A 16,664-nucleotide genomic window follows, 5' to 3' on the forward strand; every position below is an offset into this window, starting at 1 on the left:
ACCGGGCCGTGCCCGGGTTGGCCCATGCGTTAAGACGGCACTGCTGGTTGGGCATTTTGCCTGTTGTGGCGTTGCTTTTGTATTTGAAATACGGGACATCGCCAATTATCGCCAAAAATAATGCCAAAAGTAAAGCAGTTGCCAACTAATGCTTAAAATCGCAAAGAAGTCACCAATCGCAGGAACAGAAGCTCTACTGAAAATTATATATATAAAATGAAGAAAAAAAAATCAAGTTGGCTTCGCTGAAAATACGGGAAAAACCGACATTTTTGAAAAAAAAGTCGGGACAGCCAGAAAGACAGAATAAACTGCGACTGGGGTGAAATTTTCAGCATTTACTGAAATTCTTGCTGTCGTCTAATCATGGGCGTAGATACGGCGGGTGGGGGGCATCCCCAGCGTCAAAAGTGGAGTGGGCAGATCTAATGCATATATGTGTATATATGAATTGACATCATCATCATCGTGCCTCCCCCCCACCAGCAATAATGATCTTGCCCCCCCCCCCCCCAGACTTCCAAGTCTATTCCGCCTATGCGTCTAATGCCGTAAAAAGTTTCAAAGCTCTCGTAGTCCTTCATTTCACCACTAGATGGCGCTTGATTTCTATATTCAGATGTCTATTCACAAACCTTCTGACCATATGACCCATATTCTCTGGGACAGTCCTGTATTTTTTCGTAGTTTCTATCATCCGGCTTCATTTTTGTGAAAATACCTCGTTATTTCCAATATTTTCATTGAAGTGAAATTGAACTAATATTTTTCACAAATTAAAATTACTTCTCCTAAGTAAATATGAGAATTCATCTTACATAAACGTATCATGTTTTGTAAAACGTCGTGTTTTACAAAAAAGTTTGTAAAGTTATCAAACTTTTTTCCCTCCCCTGCAAAATTCATTTTAATTTATTGGAATTTGTAAAGGTGCGTATACACTAGCGCGCGGATCATGCAATGAAAGCATTCGCAATTGGTTGTTCGGTAATTTGTACGGTGTTGCGAACGACTCTTGAGCTGTTTTCACCGGACCTACCTGGAATCGGTTTTTTCAACGAACACAAAGGAAAGAAAGGAACACAAAGGAAGTTTGTGTACCCACGAGCGGATTAGAACCGCTGCAGGGGGTCGTGCGTTGCAAGATCTGCGTGCTAGTGTATACGCGCCTTAGAGAATTACGGGACATTGGGATTCCAAATACGGGAAAATACAGGACATCGCCAATTATTGCCAAAAATGACGCCAAAACCGAACAAAGTCGCCAAATATTGTTGAAATAACGGAGGAATCACAATGGCGGGAAATGCAGCATTACTGCTAATTGCAGTGGATTAAAATGAATTCCACGAAAAAAAATTTTCATTAAGACAAATGTGGGAGATTCATATACTCATTTATAGTTGCAGTTATCATAATATAATTTATAAGTTGAAAATAATTTCAATCTTTGACTTCAATAAAGAATAAAAATTCAAGTAGGCTTCGAGCAAAATACGGGAAAAACCGGGACACTTTTGCTAAAAAGTCGGGACAGCCAAAAAAACAGAGAATACCGGGACTGTCCCTGGAAATATGGGACGTATGGTCACCCTACGCCTTAACAGTATAAGCGGTTAATTCTTCTAGCCGGAGATTTTTTTTTTTTTCAGTTGTTCAGGCTGACCATATTTGTTCGAGGAAAAACCCCTGGGGGAGCAGAGCGGGAGGTCACGGTTGGTCTGGAAGAGGTTTTATAGATAATATTTCGTGCGGATTAATTTTTTTTTGGTGACTGTTTTGATAACTTTATAGTGACTGGAGAATTATCAGCTCTTGGCCGTTCATTTCTACGCCAAGAGATAACTCTCCAATCTAGTGATTAGAAAAACAATTATGATCTACGGAAAATTATACTGTGCCAACACTCCCTATACATAAGATTTATTTTTATAAGAGCTCTCATTCAGGGCGGGAGGGGAAGTTGGGGATGTTAATTGCGCTCAGATAAATTTCATTCCCCGGACGAGATTTTGGCAATCTCCAATGAATCACCAGATCAGAAGAGAATTGCACAGTGTTTTATGACTAATTTTCGGCTATTTTTGACTTTTAAGCTCTTAGGAATTCATTTCATTGCCGGGGGTGAAAAGTCGCCAAGTATCAATTATTAAGTCATTAGACCAGCGATTATCACCTCTTGGCACTGAAATTAATCGCCAAAAAAGTGACAATTCTTCAATCTATTGAACCCAAAAAAAAAGTATTTGGCGGGGAAAATCATTTGCTCTGAAGAGTTTGTGGGGGGAAAAAATTGCAAAAATTTCTTTATTTATTACAAATGCATAGAACAGGGTATCGTGAAAAAACGGAATTCAACTAGAGTATCTTAACAGTATCTCGAGTATTTAATTATACACGTAACAATATATATTTATGTACAAACGAAAGCTTTGCGATAGGGTTTAGAGGTAGTTTATGAGTGATAGTAAATACATAAATAAATGTTAGTATCATTAGTTCGTATTTATTGGCGCGTAATTGGAAGACGAGAATTCGTATCACAGTATCGTTGGCAATATCATTGTATAACAGATATGAAGTTCATGTGGCATCTCCGCGTGTAGTTAATTACTTGTAAACATATAGTACATTGCGATGTTTGGTGCGCCAATCAGTCACGACTGGCACATAGTCACTGAACTCGTAGGTTTCAAAGACTGGAGTCAATCGGATTTTTAGTAGATTTTTTTGGCGAAATTTCACAGAATATTCTTGCCATAATTATTTTTTGGATTAGAAATGGCGGAAAAAATAGAGAAATTTTTTTTTTTTGTCCTACACGAATGAGTAAAGGCTTGCTGCTGGTTCTGTTCGTCATTGCACTGAGGGGTTGCTAGATGAAACAAAGACTATATTTGGTACGTGTACATAATATTTTTTATATTAGTGAGATTTGCGAGCGAAACGAGCCCTACCCTCGAATGGACCACCAGCATGGCTCTAATATGGATGGGACTGCCAAGACTCCCACCAGAGACCCTATGCGAATATTTTTTTCGTTTTTTTACTCTGTTAATAGAATGGGGTCTGGTGACCCGCTAAAGATCTCAGCCTTGGAGGGTGGGTGCAGGATGTGTGAGGCTATAGCCATGAAAGCGAATAGCTCAGGTGAGACACATCGAGGCTCTACTTGGATAAACAAATCTGATGCTCCAAATCTGCACCAAACTCGCCAACTTGGCGCGTACGGAATCTGAGCCAGTAAATAAACGAGCCAAATAATGGTTGTCTATTTTCCAATCTTGCCATAACTAACCGTCCGTTGAGTTCCCATTAATAACTCCAATGGGTCAAGTTTTGGTTGATTTTTTCCATCCACTTTGTCTGCAAATGTTTTTGTCTGATTAGGCCAAATGGCCGCAATTAATAAAAAGCCAGTAGAGGACCCTGCAAATAGGCACCACTTTAGTTAGTTGCATTAAGACATGTTTGAGCTAATAGGCTTTCAGGATTCGTCACCTCTGTGGGTCTCTAAAGGGTCTTCCCAAACTGGGAATATCACTCCTGTTAAGAATGGCTCTCGATTTCACGGAGTCATAGTCATCGCTGTTTCAGACGGTTTGACGGCACGCTGTCATGCTTGTTGCTTACGGCAGTCGAAGCCAATTTGCTACGATAGGGTGAGTCCGAGGCAGTTTTTGACTGTTGTGCTTTGGCCGAGGAAGACGAGGTCGCCTTCATGAAGCTGCACGTGCTGCCGCTGCTGTCACTAGCTGTCCTCCTGACGGTGGCAGCTGCCGACGGAGTTCTGGGTTTCGTCGTTTGGCTCCTGTTGGTACCGCTGAAGGAATTGGTTAGCGGCGCTCTTTGGCTCGCTGGCTTCGTGAGCTGCTTGTTGGTCTTTGGCGTCGGATTACGCGGGATCGAAGGATCGGCTCTAGCCGGTGACTTGGACTTGATGGCCCCCGTCTTGATGGCGGACGCGAGTTTCTTGCTGGCCGAATTCAGGAGGCTGTTCCGCCTGGACGCACTCTTCACGGTCACGACCGAAGCTTCGCTGGACTTCCTCGACAAGCTCCTGTCGCTGGACTTACAGGAGAGGAGATCCAGGGATTTCTCGCTGGATCTCCTACTACTCGTCCTGGACCCGTAGGGACTAGCCGTTAACGATTTATCGCTCGATCTTTGGTTGGGCAACCTGAAAGAACCGGATCCGTTGACAGAAGATGTGGATCGAGTCCTCAGGGGTTTGCTGGGAGATTCTACGTCCTCCGCCGCCTTGCGCAGCGACGACAGCAGCGTCTTCTTCTCTTCAGACGGGGTCGGCGGCATCGACTGCGTGACGTCGTAGTTCTCGAGGACCGACGCCGAGCGGTTGATATTGTTCGTCATGTTGCGTATCGCCCTGGTGTAGGCGGCGACTCGTTTCCCGATTGGTTCGTTCAACCTCTGCACTCGGCCGCAACTCCCTCTGCGAGAGTTAGCATCAGTGCACACGTTGTCGCCTGAGTTTCTCAAGGCGGTCCTAGTGGACGGGTCCCTGGCGGGTTTCACTAACGGGCTAGGAGGGTGTCGTGGTGCAGTTCTGCTAGTCGCCCGCTGAGCTGCTGCTGTTTCCGTCACCCGAGCCGGAGATTTCTCGGCATTCGAGAGGGTCCTCGCAGGAGCCTTTTTCGACGAGGCTGCTGGGACGTCACGTTTCCTGGCTGACGCGCTGCTAGAGCTCCTCTGCACCGTAGCCGAGACATTTAGTGTTGTAGGTCTTGGTTTAGATGCGAGCCTCTCGCTGCTCCTCATTCCAGTATTAGTCGACCTGGTCAGTTGCAGATCTTCTGGTTTCGGTTTCATTATCATTGTCTCCGTTGGGGAATCAGGTTGCTTGACGTCGTTACTCAGCAGGTCCTTGTTCTGCCTCATGCTTCTCGGCGAATCAGCGGAGTCTGTTTCGTAGCTCGAAAAAGCTCCCTGAGAGGCCGCCTCCGATAACTGCGACTGAGTCTCTTCGAACCCTTCGTCTTTCTCCTGTTCGTCCTTGAATTTCCTCGAGAAGAAAGGCGATTTCAAGGGTGTCGGGCTCACCGCTGGAACGGATCCTACCGTTTTTCTCGGAGGTGAAGCGAATGATCTCGGGACCTCGATCGGTGGTGACGATGCTTTTCGAGGAGTTATCAATGGCGATGGTGCCCTAAGTTCCGCTGGATTGGAAAACTCGACATTGGACTTCACCTCATGAGGCGATTCCGGACGTATTTTTTGGTCCGACTCGTGATCAGCGACTGGAGTTTGTTCAGAAACCTTGACGTCACTTTCTTGAGCATTCTGTTTCTGTGTCAGGACGTTTCCGAAATCGTTCGTCGAGTCGGATTCTAGAAACTTCTTGTCATCAGTGTGTTTGCCCTTGAAATTCTCGGTCAGCGACTGCAGTCTCCGGGCCAGTCGGGCTTTCAAGGACGTCGACTTGTCTTTCCTCCTAGCTTCGTCCGCCGGTGCCTCAACGTTTTTAGGGCTGTTCTTCGTGTACCCGACGCTTCCGCGCCTTGTCGCCTCGTCGTTTAAGCTCTGTATCTCTTGACTGGCCTTTCCGATGTCTTTTATGGCTCCCTCTATGTAATCTGGTGTCGTGCTTGCTGAAGCTGAATCCTCGTTGCTGTTCTGCCTGGGGATAGGACTTTTGGTGATGACGTGTAAAACCGGCCTCTGGTGTGCTTTTGGGGCTTCTTCGGTCTCTTTCTCTCCTCCTCCTCCTCCTGTTTCTCCTTCTTCGCTTTCTTGGGCTCGGTGCCGAGGCCTCGTCCGTCTCGTGGTCTTTCTCATGAACGAGAATCTGTCGAAGTTGCCCTCGTCGTCGTCGACGACATTGTTTTGTCCGGAACCTTCCGTAGTGCTCTTAGTTTGAGGCTTCTCTTCGGCTTCTGTCTTCGTCGTTTCCCGTTTCGTCGTCACTTCGTCGTCGGATGTCACCACTTTCTTCAGTTCTTCCTCGACCTTATGGAAGGATGGCTCCCTCATGCTCTGATAGAAGCGACTTTTGCCTATTAGAGGAGGTGATGTATCAACTTCTTTGCCGATAACTGTTGAGGGTGGTCTGTCACTCGGTTCTTCAGAAGTTCGCTTAGGATTGGGTGGAATCAGTGGATCGTCACTTTTGTGCAGTGCCGCAGTCGAGGGCAGGCTCGCAACGTTCATCAAAGACGTCCTACATAAATCCGAAACCTTTGCCTGTTTGGGCATATAGCTTAGGTCCGATACGCTCTTTGAAATCTCCGTAGGGCTACCGTAATATCCTAAAGTGCGGTCACCACTCTGGTGAGCGGTCGGATTTCTCGTGTCCGAAATGTTCACCGAGTTCGGGGGAGTCTTGGTTTCTTCTTTCGGGGTCCTGATGTACAAAGTTATAGTATCCTCTGGGCTCGAATCCAGATCGACTAAAGACCGGCGACTTCGGTTTCGCCTCCTCTCGTCGTCTATCGACTCGGTGCTGTTGGCGACGTTGAGGGTGCTCTTGCGCCACTTGGACTTGTCCTTCAGTTGCACCCTCTCCACGGTGTCGGTGTTGTTTTCAACTTTCTCGGATGGCGATATATCCTTCAGCTTGTGGGAATACAGCTCGGAATCAGTCTTAGCTTCGTGGAGAGTCTCTAGGTTCTTGCCAACCACCCTGTATTCTTCTGTTTTGCCCGGAGAGGCTACTGGCTCCTCCAATGTTTCCCGTTGTTGATGGATGTGTTCCTGTTCTTTCCTCCTGAGTTTTTCCAAGTTTATCTTCTCCCTGAGCTTTTTCTCACGCTCCTGTTCTTTCTCGTTCTCCTGGAACCAGTCCTCGATCTTTTTACGCCACTGCCGGGGTTTCGCGCTTTCCGGGTCCTGGAGGTTCAATTTCCTTTCTATCCTGGGCGATGACAACGGTGAGGCCGGGCGCTCTCTCTCGTTGAATTCAGAGGCCAGTATGTCTGCTCGTCGCCTGAAACACAGAGTATAGGAAAGTGAGCAAGAACCACAAGCACTAAAATGCACAGTTAGAATTTTAGAGAATAAGAATTAGGAAGGGGTTTTCATTTGTTCCCGAATTCTGTACACAGACAGACAGATATAAGAGGGATTTTTTGAAAACGAAGAAGGGATTTGTAATTAACGAAAGTACGGTGATGCCTTGGCTAACGAATGCCTCGGCTTACGAATTTTTGCGGCTAACGAAGATTTTTTTGTGATTTTTCTGCTTCGGCTAACGAACATTTTCGTTGATATGGATGTACGCGCTAACATAAGGCAGCAGCGTCGTATGAGCTCAATTTAGCACCAATCATCATCAGAATCACCATTCGAGCCCGATTTACTCATGTCCACCTTAGAATCTTCTTCCAGGCGTACTTTCACTTCTCTTTCTGAAAGTTTTTGAATCATTTCATGTGAAATGAAAAATTCAGCCAATAGAAAATGCATTAAAAAAAAGAGGCTTTTTTTTCAGAGCACGCTTTTTTTCAGTGCAAGACTCTTGGTAACAAACTGAACAGTTTGGACATTCTAAGAGCTTATCTCTTTCAACCGCATGTACGAGACACAGGAATGAGTTGACCAGAACACAAGTGTGTGGATTGAAGACACATATGATACTCGACTGGATTGTGTCATTATTAGTAGACTAAAGCTGGTGTTAGTTGTGTGCATTGTATGTGAAATAAAAAGATCTTTAGTATTATCATATTATCCCTGTAAAATTCTCATTTATCCAATTTTGAACCTTTTGAATATCTAGCCTTCGGTCAGTTTTTTTTTTCATTTTCGTAGCGCTCCTTGATGTTTTAAAACAATTATCTTTAAATTTTGGGCAGTACCGGGAACGAATTAAATTATATTCCGTAGAAACCTATGGGAAATCGCGTTTCGGCTAACGAGCGTGATTCCGGAACGAATTATCTCAATAAAGCCGGGTTTTCCTAGGAGCAAGTTTTTCTGCGCCGCGTGAACCGAATACGACCCTTTTGCGTCAGCAGAAGCGGTACCTAACAAAATCAACGAGAATATAGTAAGTGAATTACCTCCTGGAGGACCTCCGCATCGCTGTCCTGTCAAGTGAACCGCTGTCGGATCCGGCACCAGCCCTGCCGTTCCTATCACGTATAGATTCGGTCTCGGCCGTCTGCCGGAGGAAATCTATCAGGCTGTGGTCTTCGTGGTCATCGGATGGTATCCGGTTCCTGCGCCTCCTCAGCGTTCCGTTCGGAGTGACGTCCGGCGAATCCACCTCGCCGGATTCACCGCCGTTCGTCGTCGTTACCATAGAGCTCGCGGATCCGATCCTTCGCCGGATCAGCCTCGGCGAACTCACGACGTCCTCTTCGGAAGGCAGGCTGCTGGTCAGGCTGTTCATCCGGCTGAGTTCGGTCGCTGGTGAATCCAGTCTCCTGCCATGTCTTCGTGCCATCTTGTTGTTGTTACTGCCGCCGACATCCGCGAAGCGATTCGGGGAGAATCCGCAGCGGATGTCTCCCAACAGGGCTTCCATGATGTGGTCACTCTCGCTACCTGAATATGATGACGGCCGGTTTTCTGGGGGGTGAGAAAAAAAAACAGTTGGTCAGTTGGTTTAGTAACGAAATTGTCTATATCAGCATTTCTTAACATTTTTCCCCCATGGCTACCTTTGGGGCCGTTCAAGCATTACTTAAGCAGATTTTTAGCCATTTTTACCTCCCCCCCCCCCCTTGTCAGCAAAATTTCGCGTCAGCAGCTTAGAATATTTCATATCTTCAAAAAGGGTGGGTGATGACGTAAGCAACCTTCAAACCCCCCCCTCCCCCCTTGTCATCAAAAGTCAGCAAATCCGAAACCCCTTCCCCCCCTTCGATGCTGACGTAATACTTGAATGACCCCTTTACACCATATTCTCTTCTCGTATTACCTCTGTCTTATCTAAGGCCTACCACTGTGATCCAGGAGCGTGACGCTTTCTACTTATTGATGAACAAAAAAATTAAAAATAAGGTCAATCTCTGGACCCCTCTCCTTCCCCCCGGGTCTGACGCGGGTCCAGACGGACACAACCATTCCTCCCAAAGGCCGAATTATAAAAATTGGTTCGAAAAATTCACTGCCCAATCTGGATCCGTGCCTATTCCGGGTTTCCTTCTTGAGAGAGGTGGGAGGGGGGGGGGGTTATACAGAGTTGTCTTGGAGCAAAACGATGTTCTGGAGGCCCCATACTTAACTGGAAGTAACAGCTTACATCATTACTTGCACAGCACCCGAGTGGCGTGGTGGTAAGATGCTCGTCCCCTACCGTGAAGGTTGTCGTCACGGTCCCAGGTTCAAACCCGTAGGAGGATATAGATACGATGTTTTCCATAACGAGCTTGAGGTACCCGCCGATATTTAACGCTTTCATTTCGAACCCATCTCATTAATGGCAGTAAATCACGATATGGCCATAGTTGGTGTTTGTTTAAGTAGACATTACATACGCATTTGCACTTACGCGTGAAAATCATGTAACAGGTTTCTTATACCCATGAGGCATATGGATGGGCCAATGGTTTAGGTTCTGCCAGATTCTGAAAGCAGTCACATTTTTTCTCACTTATTTTATTTCTTCACAGCTTTGTATGGCCCCCTTAATAACCTGTCATGGCTCTCTTCCCCTCAGTTTTCCAGGATTTCCCAGGACCACATGGGGGATCATATGATCTCAGGTTGAGAACCCATGTCATCAGTGAAGTCTCAATGCAGTATTTCTCAAAGTGTGCGACGCGGCTCCCAGGGGCGTCACCAACCTATGTCAGGGGCGATGAGCTGGAAATATTGATTGTGTGTGCCTATTTATGCTTTCAAGTGGTTTTTTTTTTAATGTGAATGCGCAATATGCACTACTGAACTATTCTGGGGAGTAGCAGATGAACTATGAATAGCGCAAGGGAGCCGCGAATGACAAAAGTTTGAGAACCACTGTCTTATATGTGCAGTGTATGTATGTCTTAATGTATGTGCAGTGATCTTACCAGTGTGGTTCTTCTTCCTCATCTGTTCCTCTCTCTGACGCCAACGGGCCTCTGCTCTTTTCTCTTGCTGGCGTCTGTTCTCATTTTCCTAGGAAAAAGTTTCAAATATGACGATACGTAAGTAATATAGGAATATGAAATTATCATTCCATCATCAAATAAAGAGTCATCATCATCCATACCTCGATTGAAACTTTGAACTTGACGCAGAAGGAATGGAATATCTTGAAACATTCCTCCAATTTGAACGTCTGAAGATCCTCGCACAGGAACTCCGCCATCTCTTCTCGGATCCTGTCCAGGTTCTCTATCCTCTTCTTGACCGCCCTGGTTCCTGCCGATGCAAACTAGAACCAAATAATAATAATAATGAGGACCAAATAATAATAATTTACACATGAGGTATAGGCAACTGGATACAAATGTAGAAATGATGATAATAAATGATGAAAAAATCCAATTCGATCAGATAGCAAAAATATATGATACGAAGGTAAAGCAAATCTGAGGATTTTGAGTCTTGAAGTGAGCCAGATGATGACGGTGTCGCCCCCCCCCCCACCTCCTAGTTCTAAAAATTGGCCAAGGAGAGCATTTGCTCATGTGGTTATTATGTGTCACCGAGCGTCTATTTTTTCACACTGCAAATTCCATTTTAGATCATCCTGTATTATAATTCCTAAATAGTTATAGTTATAAACTCTATTTTTTTTGACAATTACATTGGAAGTTCAATTGGCATAAGTGATTTAAGAGTGATAAAGTGATATAAAAATGGTTTTTTATTTCTATATGTGTATCAGTTTCATGATCAATATTTTTAGTTTTTTTTAAGCATATGAATTTAGTTTTAATTTGTTTTTATTTAGCTAGGTGTTAATCTTAAGTAAAACCTAGTTCAAGATCTATCACTTCCGAATCATCAACATATAGGTATGTGTCATCTGCGAAAAATATTAATTTACCGTTTAACTTCATTTTACATAAATCATTAATATAGGCAAGAAATAATAATGGCCCAAGGACCAAATTGATAGTTTCTTCTGCTTCGTTAAATCGGGGTTCAACTGTAATTGGGTTCACAATAAACTTCAGGAGTCAAGAACCAAGTCAGTTAATACTTCAAAAAAAAGATGCGGAGTTTCAATTATTAAAATTAATTTTCTGCAGAACAATTTCGGAGTAACATACGTCAGAGGGCCATCATAACAGCATAACAGCACTGGAGCTACCTACAAATCTGAGGCAATTGATGATGATTGCTATGACAGTGCTCTGATGATTGCTATGCAAGATCATCAGAGCACTATCTCTCACCCTGAAGATGCTCAGGAAAGGTAGCCCAAACATATGTAACTTATGTACCTGCAAGAATTCCTCCATTTGTTCTTTGATGTCATTGCCAGCAGTAGAGACTTGTTGCGATGTCTTCGAAACTTTCTGACTGAGACTGGTGATCTCCGTCTTAAGATTCTCTATCGATATCCTATAGTGGAAGAAAGTGAAGAAAAATTATACAAAGTTAAATTTCCGACAATGAAATACACGTTTAAAAATATGTGGAAGTAGATGTGTGTGAATTTGAACACTCACTTAGAGGCATCCTCCAGATTGCACAAGAATTCGGGAAATTTCAGCAATTTCGGAAATTTTTTTCCAGCTTCCTAATGACAGATATAGTATGTATGAATGATAATCGATCGTCTTCTATTTGCGCAAAGTGTCATCTCTACTATGTATAATAAATGCATACAACACTCACTTCAGCAACGTAATGTATAAGATTCATTCCCGGTTTGTTCGCCCTGGTGTCGGTTACCTTCAGGAGCGACATCATCTTGAAACCGGCTGCATCACCGGCATAACCACCCTGAAAAACAAAGAAATAATCGATACGTTACGATAAATGTGATAAATCGGTTATTATGCATAATCGCCAATCGTTTTGATAAGTTTGATAAATTTATCACTCTTACCGGTGGTTATGAATGATATCCAAGTGTCATTGGCAAATTTGATAAACGTCAAAAACAAAATATATACAGGGTGATTCAGAAAAGATGAGAAGAACTTTAAGAGGTGATAGTACACACCAATACAAACAATTGCCATCAAATAATGCATGATCTAACACAGTGATTATCCACGTGGACGTTAACGCCCCCTGGGGGGGCGATGGGAGAAAAAATTTCTGAAGAAGAGGTCGAGATGGAAGAAAAAAGGATGGGAAACTATGGTCTAACACATAGTCTCCCAACCTTTTTTGTCCCATCTCGCCCTCTTCAGGATAGCCAGAAAGACATAAAAAACCGGGACTATCGCTGGAAATACGGGACGTATGGCGACGTTGTTTGAATGACGTTCCTCTAGAACGTCATTCGATTTTTAAATTCATTCTTGGCCTCTTGGCATTCAAAATGTTAACCACTTCACGTATAAGGATTTAGCAAGAAATTTGGATTATTTCTATTTAACGAATCGGCGATAAATATGGTAGCCTTGTCCTAACGTAACCGCACGTTAGAGAAAGGAACAAGGGCGAAAGAAAAAATATAATATGGATAAGAGATGTTTTTTTAGAGTTCTCTTTCGATCTTACCGGTATATAATAGTAGAAAGATCTTATATATAAAATGTGAAAGTATGTATGTTTGTTCTTTATATAAATCTACAATTTTAGACTGATCGTCGCCAAATTTGGCATATATACCAAACAGGACTGGCATTGAACCATAGGCTACTTGAAAAGTTCGTTAGAGCTGGGTAAATGCCCGAAATCAGAGAAAACCGTCCAACCACAATGGTTCCTGGTATCCAACAGTCGCTTTCGGAATGTTTACTTTGGTTGTCGTGGTTGCCTAAAAATGCGTTTCAGACATGCATATGCCTTTACAATGTTTTGTCACTTCTTTAATGCTGCCAGTATTATAGTTCATTCCTTTACAATGGTTTGTCACTTTTCAATCCTCTCAGTATAATTGAAGAAAACCCGGGAAGAGCACCGGGTATCTTTGCTAGTACATTATAAAAAAAGGAGGGAAATAAAAAGCAACTTTCGTAGATAATAGGGTTGCTATAAAGCTTCGTGATAGTGAAGAGATAGGAAAGAAAATATAGAGAACTTTTTGAATCTATTCCACTGGTGTTTGGACGTAATATTACGCCAGTGATCGTAAAAGGGTTAATAAAATATTTAGAATTTCTTTTTAATGACCCATAATAATTCCACCGGATTTTTTTATTTTATTTCTGTGCACATTTAAGTGAGGGACCCTTTCCTTGTTAGCTAGACGATCAGTCAATATCTTATACTCACGGAATTCAAGAAATTCCCCGCGACCAGGAGCATGTATAAAACTTCGTGTAATTCCTTGCAATGCTTCAATTCTACATTAGAAGAAAAAAAAAACAGTTATCATTGGGTTGTAATTTTTCTAATCAAAATACAAAAAAATTGTGTAATTATGTAAATGAATGGTCAGTGAAAATTTGCCTTCGACTGCGGACACGATGCTGTCCACGGCTGGTTCCAAGAAAGCCATGTTCGTCGCGAATTCTTCTTTCAAGAGCATACTCTCGCAGCGCAGTTTGTAACTGAAAATAAACAATATATGGATTTGAAATGAAAATATATATACAATATACGTATGTATATGGACTTGCAACTTATTAAATTAATAATGACTTTAATTGATTGATTATCATTATTTTTAGTTTTTAATATCCATACTTCGGAAGTTGAATCAATAGGAGAAGAAACTTTTCTGCATTTCCAAGCCTTTTCAAGTCCCCGGTGAAACCTTTCAGCATTTCGACCTTAATGGAGGAACGAAAAAAATTATAATTTTAACACGTTCATGTAAACACGATGTAATAAATCTGAAAGAGAGGGAAAACATGGGGCCAAAAAAACAACCTTGTGGGTAGGTAACTGAGAAAGAGAGAGAACAAAGCTTGATAAAACTCACTTCGTCTGACTCAGGTAAGATCTTCAACATTCCTCGGAGTTTTTCGGCTCCGATGTCTTCGTGGGCACCTTCTTTGAGAAGTCGAATGATTTCTTCATTTGAGCTTATGGGGAAAGAGACAACGATTCGTTTTCAGGTGCATATAAATGGCGCGTAATTACAAAAATATACACCGCTATCAACACATTTGCAAATGTGACGCCGATAACTTTTATTTTATGTGATACCTCCATTAATTACAAATTATTTTACAGATACTGTTGATACATACGTAACCCACGTGAGAGTAGACATACAATATTTATTATACAAACCACTTGAATTGCATCACTGTTATCAATGTTAAATATTTTTCAACTATAAGTTGAATATATGTATTAGGATACATGAAATTTGTGTGGAATGAGTGCAAGTATTTGGATTCTCAGACTGATAGGAGCCCTGCGCATATGCTTCTTTTTCCGATGATGAGATCAGGCCCAGCTCTAGGAAGAATAAGAGAGGTGTAGAGAAGAACCTTGATATAACAATGTATTTGTTTATAATGTTTTCGATATTGTATGTATGTAGGGTCTTCAATGCACGTAAGATAAGTGCTTGAAATGATTGCACCATCTCAAATCATTACAGCTGCCGGACCAGACAAGGGCCGGGCTCTGCCCCTTTCGAGATATCACTGTGTGGGTTGGGCCATGCTGGGGAGAAACCGTTCTATTTCTTAGTGCATATTCATTTACAAAAAAAATATCCCCACATATACAGGGTGATCAGCGAATAAGCCCTTATTTCAAAATTAAATATCTCTACAACAAAGATCAATAGAATTATGCGGTAAACGGTATGTTTATTAGCAAAACTGTAAGAATGTTGTACAGAAATTTCGAAAATTTAGTTTTTTTTAAATTTTTTAAAATTAAAACAAAACAAAACTGGAGATTTTGGGGTTCCGAAAATCTTCATTTGTGGGAAGAGGAACCACTGCATTCGTCTAAAGTTACTGCATGGGCTGCGGTATGCGCCAGAGGCATTATCGGTCCCTTCTTCGTGCGAGAAACGATTACTACTGAACGTTACGTTACAATTTTGGAACAATTTGTCTGCACACATGGCGCATACCGCAGCAACTTTAGGCGAATGCAGTGGTTTCTCTTCACAGAAATGAGGATTTTCGCAAAAACATGCACGTATTCTGAAAATTCTTCGATTTTATGCATTTATATGCATTAATGCTAAAAAAATGCCAAAATATGCAAATATACGTATTTCATGTGTTTACCTTCGGAACTGCTTCAGATAGATATTAACATTGAGGCTTCTTTTGCCATCGAGAAGATTGATCTGCAACAAAAAGAACCAGAAGTGAATGGACATGAATGGACCGAAGAAAAAACATTAAACTTTCATTGAAAAAAATTTAATTACGTAACCATTTCATACATTCGTACAGATTTTTCAAGATTCACGAGAGTAACTTTTGCGCCCACGACGTAAAACAAAAAGCAAGGCTTCTCCAAGACGAGGCCATGCTGTCTGAAATCTCGTAATGGATGCCGTGTTGGGAATACGCGGAGGCCGAGAGATGGCGATGGTTCGAGCCCACGTTACATCCTTCCAAGTCGTTGATAACAATTATTATGATTCACACTCGAAGCATGAATAATGACAGGCAATTAAAAATGGACGACGAAGAAGAAGAAAACCAACGCGTTCTCGTATAGAGATACCAATCAATCGATAAACACTTAATTGCATAGCAAGGTGAAACAAAATGGCATCAGTTAAAACGACTCGTCTTACAAATTAGCTTATGTTTTACAATTACGATTATACAGTAGACGCCGCTTATTATAATCACGGATAATGGTCTCATTTGGGTATTGTTACCACTTTCACAAAGTACGGGACGGACCAATATCATAACGTGTTTAAAAATGCGTTTATAGTTATCAGAAGCTCGGTTTATGTTATTAATTTCTTTTTTTTTTTCGTCTGAGTTTTTCTTTTCGCATATTTTGAAGCTAAGGTTGAACCAGACTCATTTTTTTCCATTTAAGTCAGTGTTTCTCAAAGTGTGCGTCACCGCTCCCACGAGCGTCGCCAACTTTTGTCAAATTGGTCGCGGCGAGCTGGAATTATTGATTTGTGTGCCCATTTACGCTTTAAATTGGTTCTTTTGTTGAGTGAAAATATCAATTGAACTATTCTGGGGAACCGCAGATATGCCATGAATTGGGCAAGGGCGCCACGGGCGACTAAAGTTTTAGAGCCGCTGCTTTAAGTTGCTGTTATCAATCTGCTAAAGTATACTGGAGGTCAGACTGCTTCCTAATTAACAAAAATTTTCCTACCCAGTTCACAATGACCTAGTCAGGCCGTAATAGCTGCTATGATCTATGTGCGTGTAACGAGCTGCTTTTGCTATGGCTTTCCTATATATAGACTGTCCCAAATTGTTTGCACGGTGGATATCTCTGCAACCGTTGACTTTAGAGAAGCATGCTTATAATTGCAAAAAGTTTCCAAATGACGTATGGATACTCAAAATGTCACAAATTTCCCAAGGGATCGTACACATTAAAAAAAATTTTTAACTTTTTATGTAAACCCTGTGTACCAAAACTTCCAATTAGAAAAATGTAGATGCTGCTCTCTGAAAAATTATTTACAAAAAATATCATATTCTTAAATGGAATATTAACGGAGATATTTGGCTTTGCTAGTC

General features: G+C 42.3%; 1 protein-coding gene across 1 annotated transcript in view; it reads right to left on the reverse strand.

Annotated features, from left to right (window-relative positions):
- Positions 1-2,263: 2,263 nt before the first annotated feature.
- Positions 2,264-16,664, reverse strand: part of LOC149069964 (uncharacterized) — an 80,458-nt gene continuing 66,057 nt past the window's right edge. Inside the window, exons 9-20 of the mRNA XM_089249479.1 lie at positions 15,219-15,280; positions 13,943-14,045; positions 13,705-13,790; positions 13,468-13,568; positions 13,291-13,361; positions 11,737-11,844; positions 11,568-11,638; positions 11,340-11,460; positions 10,157-10,321; positions 9,975-10,062; positions 8,019-8,529; positions 2,264-6,943 (exon numbers count right to left, since the gene is read on the reverse strand). Coding sequence (XP_089105605.1) covers positions 3,583-6,943; positions 8,019-8,529; positions 9,975-10,062; positions 10,157-10,321; positions 11,340-11,460; positions 11,568-11,638; positions 11,737-11,844; positions 13,291-13,361; positions 13,468-13,568; positions 13,705-13,790; positions 13,943-14,045; positions 15,219-15,280 — 4,848 coding nt within the window. The 3' untranslated portion in view covers positions 2,264-3,582. The remainder of the gene's footprint in view (positions 6,944-8,018; positions 8,530-9,974; positions 10,063-10,156; positions 10,322-11,339; positions 11,461-11,567; positions 11,639-11,736; positions 11,845-13,290; positions 13,362-13,467; positions 13,569-13,704; positions 13,791-13,942; positions 14,046-15,218; positions 15,281-16,664) is intronic.

This window comes from Pholcus phalangioides, unplaced genomic scaffold (assembly GCF_987345545.1).
Source record: "Pholcus phalangioides strain wild (caught in Gottingen) unplaced genomic scaffold, Ppha-v1.0 ptg000022l_1, whole genome shotgun sequence".
Lineage (NCBI taxonomy): Eukaryota > Metazoa > Arthropoda > Arachnida > Araneae > Pholcidae > Pholcus > Pholcus phalangioides.